This window comes from Parasteatoda tepidariorum, chromosome 2, assembly GCF_043381705.1.
Source record: "Parasteatoda tepidariorum isolate YZ-2023 chromosome 2, CAS_Ptep_4.0, whole genome shotgun sequence".
In the NCBI taxonomy this organism is placed as follows: Eukaryota; Metazoa; Arthropoda; class Arachnida; order Araneae; family Theridiidae; genus Parasteatoda; species Parasteatoda tepidariorum.
Window position 1 is genome coordinate 79,385,085 of NC_092205.1, and position 12,239 is coordinate 79,397,323.

A 12,239-nucleotide genomic window follows, 5' to 3' on the forward strand; every position below is an offset into this window, starting at 1 on the left:
TAAATAATTATATATCCCATGTTATCTATTTTGAGTCATAAATTCAAAACTAAAATTTGAAATTATACACTGAAAGCTGTGATGTTAGAATAAAACATTTTTAAACATTAGTACTTTTTCAAAAAAAATAATAACTAATTAAAAATTTATAAATCATTAGAAGATTGCCTTTTTCTCCCATGCTTACACCATATTTAAAATATAAATAAAGCATAATCTTATTTTTTTCTTCAGGTTTATATCAATTGTAAGTTTAGTAACAGTTTGAAATAATTATAATTAGATATCAATGTCAATTGTTTTCTAAAATAGCTAATGATTGAAAGTATACTTTTCATAATTATAATAAAAATTCGAAAACATTCTTCGTTGTTTTTTAAATTATTCAATCATTCTGTGAGAGAATTTCTGTGATAGCTCTCGAATGTAAACTAAGATAAACAAAAAAGCAAATTGGTATTTCAAATAAAAATGATTTCTTATTCATAGCAATCGCCACATTGAAAACCTCATACAAAATTATAATCAAACACTACAGAACAAATATAGGGCACTTTAAAAACATTCCTCTTAATATTATAATGATAAAACATAAATAATACAACTACAACAGAAATGTAAACATAACTAGGGTTAGCTCTCTCGCTTAAACATTTTTATAAGATTTGTAGCATTAATAATTCACTAATAAAAATTGAAATGTATTAATAAAAAAGATGCCGTCGTTACTTAGGAATTAATATAAAAATAAGATACAAGTATTAAACTTACCAAATTCAAGCATTTTTATAACATCAATAGAGCACATTTGTAGAAAACTTCTTCAATCGGTAGCGTGGATGCGAGGGGACAGAAAACGTATTTCGTCATAAAATTTTTCACTGATGTGCGCATGCGCTTGTTCTCCGTTACATGATCGTACCGAAGAAAAAGAAATGAAGCGAATTTCAGAGGCACGAAAATCTTTTTGTACCGCGCATTGACTGGCGTTTGCTTTGGTACCTTTAATTTGTTGTGGTNTAGAATAATTGTGGCATCTAGTGGTGAACTTTTACTTTCAGTGCATGTAGTAACCTGTGACAACAGTTACTAACTGATATTATTAATCTTTTTAGATTTACCAGCTATGTGCTAGAAAACTTGCTGCAGATTTTCTATTTGCTGAATAGTTATCTTTCAATCTATTTGATTGGAAAATAATTATTCATAGTTCTTAATTTACCTTAGTTCTTAAAATAATTATCAAAAGTATTGAGTACTATCTGCCTTTAGTGGCCAGCTTGATCACTTTCAAAATTATTTTGTGTAACATACATTACTCCATAGTAATAGAAGAGACGCTTTCAGTTTTTGACATTTTTTTAAATTTCTCAAAGAATACGGAGACTATTATTTTGTAATTTAGAGGTGTTTAGGTCATGCAATTTTTCATACTTATCAATAAGTTTCAAAGCTTTCACTGGTTAAAGGGACTGACATTAAATTACGAACGAAAGCAAGGATTTTTGAACAACATGAAAACATAGCAATAAACTGGTAACTTGCAATGATTTCTTCGGTTGTTGTTTTCAATAATTGAATTAAATTTTGCTCACTTTGCTTAAATATTCATCGAATTATAATTTTTATGTATAAAAATTATTTTTTGGCTTTTAACTTCAAAATTACTTAGCAAAATTTTCAGAATAATTTTTAATTAGTAACAAAATTATTAATTTAGGATTAAATTTGTTAGAAAATCGCGCAATATCTGAGCCTGTAGCTTTTTCTTACTTCGCATGTTCGAAGAAAAGTTTTTAAAAAAATTCTTAAAATGTCGTAGTGAAATGTTGTACTATTTAGTTGCTGATAAAAAAGTCCGATTCGAATATCTTGAACATTGAAAAAGTTTTGAGCAATTTTCTATTCACTTTTCGTTATTTTTTAAAGAAAGCTCTGAATGATTATGGATTTTCCACAAATTTTATTTCGTACTGTTAGATAACATTTATTTAAAATGGCAGCGTATTTCATCTGATCATCTTCCATAAAAGTATGTTTTCTTTCTTTATACCATCACATTGCGGTGTACGGACGACTATTGTAATGTATTGTTTGCTATTTAATTTTGTCCTATGCAAAATGAAATTTGTTGAAAACTCCTTATCATTTAGATTTTTCTTTTAAAAAATACAAACACTATTTAGGAAATTTCCACTAACTTAGTGAATTTTTAAGATATTCAAATCAGAGTTATAGCCAAATAAGACGAAAATATATAAATAGTTTATTAATATGGCCATATTTTTACAAATATTTAAGCTTGGTCTACGAAATTTTTTGCAATATAGGCTATCGCAACGCGCGAATACGCAATCTGGAGAAAAGACCGGTTCCCTTGCTTTGGCCCTTTCTCCACTTTTCAGTTGTATCAAAATGTACTGGCTCTATTTTCACCTTTATTAATATTTTTCGCATTTAATTGTTAATATTTTTTCAAATTTCCATGACGCTTTCTTTTAGAACTATGTTTAATTTAGTTTTAATCTATTTGAAAATCAAGACAGAAACTAACATACTTCATTCTTCTATGACTCTCAACAAGTTAATTGGGAAAACATGCCAAGTATAGAGCTATAGGTAAGGAGTTCTCTAAGCCACCTGCGCAGAAGCAGAAAGTGCCTGAAACTGCAACTTACGTCGCAGAACAAATGAAGTCCTGCTGAACATTATGTATCTTGAATAAGTGATAGCGTTTTCCTGCGATAATAATTTACTAATTATTCATCGTCATTTACAAAATTTTACACCTCAAAAGTGATTGAAAAAGTTACAAATCAAGAATGTTTGCCTTGGTTTAAAATTAATGTAGAGTATCTGCGTATGATCCTGTATTTTAATAAATGAAAATATGGTATTTTAATGTAAAGCTCACTTTTTTTTGCTGTGAACTGCTTGCAGAACATTTGTATAAATTAATAAGTCCTGTTGCAGAACATTTGAAAATATTCTGCTTCTGGGGCCACCTGTAACCCATTTGGATCGCCAATAATTACTAATAGCCAGTGGCGTGCAAACCTTTTTTTTTACTAGGGGGGGGGTAGCCAATGCAAAGTCATAAACTTTGCCGATGTAATATTTTAAAATTAGTTGTATGATTTTAATATTGTATTTTATCTCATTGTAATTATTTAAATTATTTCCATTGTTTATGACGACTATGTTTAACTATTACATTCACGCCAACAAATTAGTTAACAAAAAAGATTTATCGGTCGGAAACAAATTAAAAAGCAAAAAAGTGCATTAAAATTTAATTAATTAATTTTGTAGTTTTACTCCTTTAAATTATTTTAATGCTGAGTTAGACATTTTATAGATACATTTAATGACATAAAATGGTTTTTCGCTCCTCAAGAACATTGAATCAAGAATAATTTGTGTTTTTCATTTTGATTCTGGATAGATTTGAGTTTGATCATAAATATAAACTTTCAGTATACAAAAAGGGAGAATTAACTTTATCATATTAATTCAATTTTAATGATAAAGCGCAAGGTATAAAAAAAATTAAAACAAATGGATGACGTAAAAGAGATTGATTTTTCAAATTGAATCTTATTTTAAAATTACTTTGAATTTTAAAAAGTCTTCTGATTTTTCTGGTTTATTCCAAGGTAAAAATTGTAGATATATTCAAAGAAAAATATATTTATACAATTTAAAACATATAAATGTGCAGTAATTCAATGAAGTCTAATTAACTTTATATTAATTAAATTTTCATGATAAAGGACAAGGGATGAAAAAATTAAAACAAATGAAGGAATTAATTTTCATTTTAACAAGTCTTCTGATTTCTCTCTGGCTTATTCCAATGTAAAAATTACGTTTATATAAAAGGAAAAATATATTCATATACACTAAGTAAAGTATATACACATATATAACTTCCAGCACTTCTTACTATACTACTTTTCTAAAAAAGTAGCACAATACCCTACAAACTGCGATAAAAAAATTGCGACTACAGTCGTTTCTCTACTCCTAGAGCGCTACGTTCGTCCACTGATTTAGTCCAATAATAGTACTGTTCTGTTACTTTGGAGAATCTCTGCTCTCTAGGTAAGACCGGGAACTAACCGGTTTAGCCACCCTCTTTATGATCGGTTAATTTTCAAGAAAATGGTCATAAAAGTGCCTATTTCTTTTATCCAATCACAAATACACGTATTTGATTAGTTCTGACATCTAGTTTAAATCAAGCTAACTATCTACAATTACCTTAAAAATATCCTGGTACTGCCATCTGGTGTGTAAAATGAGAAATAAAATGATTTCCAGGCAAAAGAAAGGAATTAGTTCTATTCTTATTGGCGCATTAATACTGAACACTCCAGCCCGGAAATATCACGGGAGCGAGAAATAGAAGGCGAAACCTCACCCCGTCATTCTCACGGGAGTGAGAAAGAGTCTATACTAATTATTATGTGAGTCTATGCTTGGTCCCCGACAGCTGCGGTGCAACAGAAGAAGAAGAGAACTATAATATCATAGACGTGTATAATTTTCTTTTTCATATGAAACAGAAATGTCTGCTTCTTTTTTACTGCATTTCTAAATTTGCCATAGAGTTAGAGTTGTACCCGGTCTCATCCTACTAGTTGGGAAGGACTCGTAATGTGACTTATTCTAAAAAATAAAATAAAAAAACATTTATAAAAAAAATTGTACGTCTCTGACTTTTCAAGAGTGATGTATTGTATACAACTAAGCAATAATTATCACTTTTAAATTTGGCTGTTTCTGGAACAACTACATAGAATTTCCAGCTCCTATAATCCTATTGTGATAAACAGATTGTGAGTAAATATATGAGTTTGTCTGTCTTTTAATTATAAACTTTAATGATTACAAGGGTTTCATAACATTTTTTTATAAATACCATGTCTAATTGTACAACATATCAAAAATATTTCTATTAAATATTAAGCTCATCGGGGTAATAGAGTACCGTCCACGAAAGGGGGTTTCGGAAAACTAATTTTCTGATTAAAATGTCAACATTTTTGTTTAAATTTTTTTTTTAGAAATACTGTTTAAATTTGTTGTTTGACATGTGTCCAACATTTAAACAAAATATTATACTATGAATAAGAATGTGGTTAGTAAGTGAGAAGTAATTATACTTCTTAATAATGTATAACGTTTCTTTTATATTATGTGATACTGTAAACCGGAAACGGTTTTATCTGTCTTGAGTTTTTTTATATTTTTCAAAACTTCGATATAAATGTTGATTTATGTCTCGTAATATCTTTATTTTTTCATTCATTCTTTTCATTTTTGGTTATTTTTAAAATTAAGTCAAGCGGCAGCTGATAAAATGCAGAATATGAATAAATTTTTTACAACAATGGATAAATCTTTAATATTTAAAGTAAATTAAGTGAAAAAATCGAAAGAAAAAAAAACACTTGAAATTGCAGTCATCGAACAAATTAGAATTTTGAAAAAACTGAGTTAAATTCATAGATTAGTTTCCTTTTCAGTACAGCAAATTTTATCTCTGTAGCTGCGCATTTCAGAGGAATGTCGTCAACAAATATAGTACTTTTTTACTACACGGTTTAAGAGGATAATTCTCAAATCGAATCTTAATTTTTTTTTAATTCCATCTCACTCCCTGCACATTTTTATATCAAACTTCATCGTTTCAAAATTCTAAAATTAATAGTTTTTGCGCAGTAAAACAAAATGTAACGAAAACCAGAAAGCAGTCAAAATTGAAATAACTCTTGAATAAATTGGAATTTCGAAAAAAAATGAAAAAAAAATCGTGTAATTTCATAAACAAAAATGGCCCTTTCAGCACACCAAATTCTAACTTTAAAGTTGTATTAAGTTTCAGAAATGCTGTGTTATGACAGAATATATGATCAATTTTGTGATGGACAAGGCCCCAGTTTTATCACTAACAACCCAGACCCCTTTCAAAGATGCTGTAAGTTCCATCTAGTACAGTGCGGGGGGGGGGACATCCTGAATGTCTTTTAATCATCACGCATTAGCATCTGAATGGTTCACTGGTGTGCAAGGATAGCTCCAGACTTTGCCCGACAAGGGGTCATGTCTTCCCCGACAGGGTGACTCAAACAAATTAATTCAAAACATTTAAATTAAAACGAATTTTATGATTTAAATTTTTTTCTCACATCATTTTTTTCAAGTGTGTTTCTAAGAATCTAAAATCACTAAAATTGATACAATAATGTGCAGATTTATTTTAATGTAAATTTAAATCGCATTATCCTTTCTGTTGTCGATGTATTTTGTACTGTATGGTGCAATTTACCACAGATCGTAAGCTTAGAAATTACTTGTGTAATAAAGAAAAATAGTTGTAGCACTCACCGCTATTTGAAAAAATTTCTACACCTCTTACTCTCATAACGCAAAAATTATACATGCATTATAGTCAGTCTCAAAAAGAGTAGTAACGTAAGTACGAAAGGGTAGAAGATAGGACAGTCTTCTTGTGTCCTGAGAGATAGGGGTGTTGATTACAGCCATTCAACACCCCTATCTCTCAGGGGTGTTGAATAACTTTCCATATGGACACAAACAAAAGACTTGTCCCTCAAAATTTTCTGAGGAAAAATAAACAGGAAGATGGTGGTAAAGTGCAAGTAAAAAGAACACATTTTCGTCTTTAAGCTTTTAATTTATTCTCATTTACAAAAAAAAAAAGAAAGAAATTTAATATAAAAGCTAGAAATTTTTAAGAATGTAATTCAATTTCTTTTTAAGACTGTTGCGTTTTCCCGACGACATTTAAGTTAGTCCCGATAGGGGGGCAAGTGCCCCCTCTGACCCCCTCGTCTAATGCCCCTGCTGGTGTGATCTCACATATGTTAATTAATTGGACAAGACGATATTTTAAGTTACGAAATCAGACACACAAAAATTTACTTTCTCTGAATAAGCACACTTTTTTTTCAACTGATTTGGATTCTTGGCATTCAATATATGGGGGGGGGGCGCAGATGCAATTTGAGAAATATGGTCCCTATCAATAAGGTCCCAATAGTTGAGTGAGGAGAGCGATAGAAGATGGAAGGTTTGGACCCATTAATGTTTTTGCTTTCTGTGTATTTCTCCGTATCTTACCAGACTTTGCGGTTACCAAGATTACGGCTACCTCCACCCCAAAATTTCAGGGAACAAAAATACAAATTCATCTCAAGATCAGATTGTTAAATCAGAATTTATTCTGTGTGTTCTGTAGTTTTTTCATGCACTGCCTGCACAATTTGAGCGTAATGAAGTAAAAATAAATTAATGCCATATTAGAAAACTTTTGGCAGAAGAAAAAAAATTTACACAGTGTGTTAACAAATAAATGATTGTGTTTGATTGATAAAATTTTTTTTACTTATATATGAATAAAAAATATTTATTGCAGATAATATATATTATCTGCAATAAATATTATCAACGTCGATTGTATTAATTATGTAATTATTTTATGATTAAAAAAAAGACACTGAAAAAATTATACAAATGGCAAAATAAAGTTCATAATAATATTCATTAGACGTTTTACACTTGAATACACTTAATTTTTCCCACTTTTGACACTGAAAATAGATTTTGGTCCCACTGTGAACTGGTTTAATCCGCTCCATCTTCATTCCAAGTGATCTTTCAAATATTTCACGAGAAAAATAAATCCAGTTTTATTTTTGAGAAAGTGCAGTTTAAATATGAGGAAATAAACGACGATGATTCAAAACTACTGAAAACACGTATAAAAGTTCACGCGCTCATGCCCTATTGATGGAATTTGAAGTACTCTTCTCCGCGAAAGTTAGAGCTCAGCTCACTCCATCCAGTTACCAATTCCTAAATTGACCAAATATCGTTAAGCACTGACACAAGATCCTGGAGATCAAGTGAGTAGAAGTAGGCATTAGAAGACATTAGTTAACCATATTTGTATAAAGAAAAGTTTTGAAAAAAATTGTTTTTGATTTGCAACTTCTTGGATCAAATTTATAAGCCTGCGTATTCATAATCTGACACATGTAAAGTGAATTACCCTCGTAGTAATGGAAACAATATAGAAAGCGTTTTAGAAAGGTTATTTCCATGCAGATCTTATTCATAGATTACCTTCTTTATACGGAAAAAAAAACTCGATGGGAATGATAAAATATCTTCCTATCTTTTTGCTGACAGTTAATAAAATTCATATTATGCGTACATAAATATTTTTTTAAAAATATTGTGTTTTCTGTACGATTTATATATCATTGTGATAAATTAATCAAGGAAAAAAAGGATAATTTGGTATAAGTAACACTTTAAACGAACTTTTCATAGTTATAAATAGATTTAAATTACAGTTAATTAAGCTGTGTGTCACTTTCATAAAACATGTATGATAAAACATATATTTAAAAACAAGAAATTTGAATAGTGATTTTCCTGTTCACACTGAGAAAATATTTTCTGTATTCAGTTGTGTAATTTAATACTCTCATCCTTATGTTAATGAATCAGAGCTTGCTTTTCTTGTGCATGATAGAACATTGATATAATAATTGGAAATTAAAGTTTTTTTTCTTTTATATCTTTATAGATAATTTCAAACCTTTGAACTGAAAAAAATTTTATGCCACTCTTCGTTTATAAAAAATTATATTTCTACTGTGTCTTTGTTAATAAATTGCTAATGAAATCAATTTTGAAAATTTCTTGTTAATAATAGTTATTATCATGTTAATATAAAGTAAAAATAATTTAATTTGGTTTTGTATTTTGGTATGTTTGACAAAAGTTATGTTGGTTGTAAGAATAAAAAATGTTTACACCTCAATATAATTGAAATTAATACTTTCACAGATGCACCCATTAAAAAATCATACGCCTGCTGTATGGTGATCATATTTTTACAGTATTATATTTTACTTAATTAAAAATTAAGTCAAAGTAAGTGACTTGATACAGCAAGTTCTTTTTTGTATCATATGGCCTAATTTAAAGGCCTAATTTACTCAAAATAAGTAACATCCTGTAAGTAAACCATATTCTTGTAACAAGAGGTTTTTAGTAAAAATTCCTACTAAACACTGTGAAATTCAAACTGGTGAGAATACTTTTTCTTGTAGTATATGTAATAAGATATTTTCAATGAATGATTATGAAACAACACAGTTGAGTTCATACTGGGGAAAAACCTTATTCTTGTACTATATGTAATAAGAGTTTTTCAGAGAAAAGAAATATGACTGAGCATAGTTGTGCTAATACTGGTGAAAAACTTTATTTTTGTAGTATATGTAATAAGTGTTTTTCATTAAAAAGTAATTTGACCATTCACAGTCGTGTTCATACTGGGGAGAAACCTTATTCTTGTAGTATATGTAATAAGAGTTTTTCACAAAATTTTCTTCTCACTATACACTATCGTGTTCATACAGGTGAGAAGCCTTATTCTTGTAGTATATGTAATAAGAGTTTTTCACAAAAAGGTAATCTGACACGAAACAATCTTATTCATATTAGTGAGAAGCCTTATTCTTGTAGTATATGTAATAAGAGTTTTTCACAAGAAAGTAGTTTGAAGAAACGCAGCCTTGTTCATACTGGTGAGAAACTTTATTCTTGTAGTTTATGTAATAAGAGTTTTTCACTAAAAAGTAATCTGAAAGAACACAATCCTGTTCAAACTGGCGATAAGCCTTTTTCTTGTAGTATATGTAATAAAAGTTTTTCACTAAAAGATAGTCTGAACAGACACAGCCGTGTTCATACTGGTGAGAAGCCTTATTCTTGCAGCTTATGTAATAAAAGTTTTTCATCAAAAAGTTGTCTAGAAAAACACTATCGTGTTCATACTGGTGAGAAGCCTTATTCTTGTGGTATATGTAATAAGAGTTTTTCACTGAAAGTTAGTCTGAATCGACACAGTCGTGTTCATACTGGTGAGAAGCCTTATTCTTGCAGTTTATGTAATAAAAGTTTTTCATTGAAAAGTTATCTGAGAAAACACTGTCATCTTCATACTGGTGAGAAGCCTTATTCTTGTAGCATGTGTGATAAAAGTTTTTCATTGAAAAGTTATCTGAGAAAACACTGTCGTCTTCATACTGGTGAGAAGCCTTATTCTTGTAGTATATGTAATAGGAGTTTTTCACTGAAAGTTAGTCTGAAGAGACACAGCCGTGTTCATACTGGTGAGAAGCCTTATTCTTGCAGTATATGTTATAAGAGTTTTTCACGAAAACTGACTCTGAAGCAACACAGTCGTGTTCATACTGGTGAGAAGCCTTATTCTTGTAGTCTATGTAATAGGAGTTTTTCACTGAAAATTAGTCTGAAGAGACACAGCCGTGTTCATACTGGTGAGAAGCCTTATTCTTGCATTTTATGTCATAAGAGTTTTCACAAATACTGACTCTGAATCAACACAAGCGTATTCATACTGGAGAGAAACCTTATTCTTAGTTGGTTTATGAAACATATTTATCACGTTTGAATGTTTTTATCCCTATATTCGACCAAATATTAAGTTTTTTTAATTAAGTTTTCTTCTAATTCCAAGAACTATTTAACGAAAAAATAATATGTAATAACGAGGTAATATGCAAATGATTTTAATTTGTCATTTTGAAATAGCTGCACAGTTCATTAAAAAAAGAAAAAAATTTGTCATGAGGTCTTTATATATAAGTGTGTAATATTAATTTGTAGTTCTTTTCTTTTAGTGGTTCAGCACATTTTCAATATCTTGTTATAAATATGTCTATTTTTTTATAAATGGTTAAAATAAAATGCACTTTATTTAATTTTTTACTTATACTGTGTATTATAACATAGTGGATGAAGAAATTAAGTTTAAAATATTTGTCAAAGATATTTTTTAAAAATTACTATTTTTAGTGCAATTTCCATATCTTGTACAAAATATATTTCTATTTCTTGTTTATAGACAATTAAAATAAAATGCACTTACTTTAAAATTGCATTTGCAAGTTTTTTAATTAAATTTTATAAATTTGTAAAGGAAACTCTTTAAAATTTATTTCATTTTATTTAAGAATTTTTTTAAGCTATTATAATTATGTTTATGTGAATTGAATTATTGTCACATTTTATGTAAAGTAAAAATGTTCCTAATGTTGAATAATCTATTTTTTGTTGTGTGTGTGTAATAAAATATTTTTACAAAATAGATAGCCTTCTGATTGCTCATACTCATGTTTATTAAGGTGTGATTTACTATTGTACATTATACAACGTATGAAAAGTTGATTTCCTAACATTGAATAATCTAACTTTTGCATGGTGCGAAATGATATTGTACTTTTTGTCAAATGAAATTACTCAGCACTTTAAAAAGTTGAATTTATCAGGGATGAGATTTTTCCGCTTTTAAACGGATTTCCGCCTTTTTCGCTTTTGTCTCTCGAATTTCAGCCTTTTTATCAAAAACTCCGATTCTCTAAAAAAAAAATTTTTTTTAATTAATATTTCGCCTTTTCTGAAAATTCAATCGTTGAAATAAAATAATTATATTTATTTCCGATTTGATATATGATATATCCAACAGCCATTTTCGTATTTACACGTGATTTAAAAATTAGGCTTTGGATTCGTATTCACGCGATTTAAAAATTATGCATCTTGATTCGTATTTACGCGATCTGAAAATTACGCATCGTGATTTGTATTTTCACATTTTTGAAATCCTATATCGAGTTTCATTCACGTGATTTGAATATCGTGATTTATATTCACGCGATTTTAAAATCCAAGATCGCGATTCCTGCAAAAAGTAAGTTTTTTTCTTGAATTAGTTACTATAAATGTGGCAGTTTTTCGATCGACGAAGGCATTACAACATCAGCGAAACTGGATGAGAATATGTTACTGATATTTTTGCTATAAATCACGATTTACTCACGTGAAAATTCAGCTTTTTTACCTTTTGGCCAATCTCATCCCTGATTTATAAGGCTGGATAGTGTAATTTTTTTTGTGTGTATGTGTGTAATAAAATATTCTCAGGAAATCGTATGAACGATTGGAACTTAAAAGCCAATATTAAAAAATATTCGGCCTTCGGCAGTTATATCTTTAACATCGAGATAAAAATAAAGTTGCGTTACTGCAGTGTGCAAAGGTCGTAGAAATATGGCTATATTTTAAAAATATTTTTGAATATTTTGCCTATTGAAACTTCTGATCAAAAT

General features: G+C 29.1%; 1 protein-coding gene across 1 annotated transcript; it reads left to right on the forward strand.

Annotated features, from left to right (window-relative positions):
* Nucleotides 1–7,934: 7,934 nt before the first annotated feature.
* LOC107443958 (zinc finger protein 271-like) lies at nucleotides 7,935–11,216 on the forward strand. The gene has a single exon (XM_016057990.4). It carries the CDS (start codon nucleotides 9,269–9,271, stop codon nucleotides 10,439–10,441), a length of 1,173 nt encoding a protein of 390 aa, XP_015913476.1. The 5' UTR covers nucleotides 7,935–9,268; the 3' UTR covers nucleotides 10,442–11,216.
* Nucleotides 11,217–12,239: the final 1,023 nt, after the last annotated feature.

Bases quoted from the DNA above. Each gene is read 5' to 3' on its own strand.
- LOC107443958 (XM_016057990.4), top strand. From the start codon at position 9,269: ATGACTGAGCATAGTTGTGCTAATACTGGTGAAAAACTTTATTTTTGT.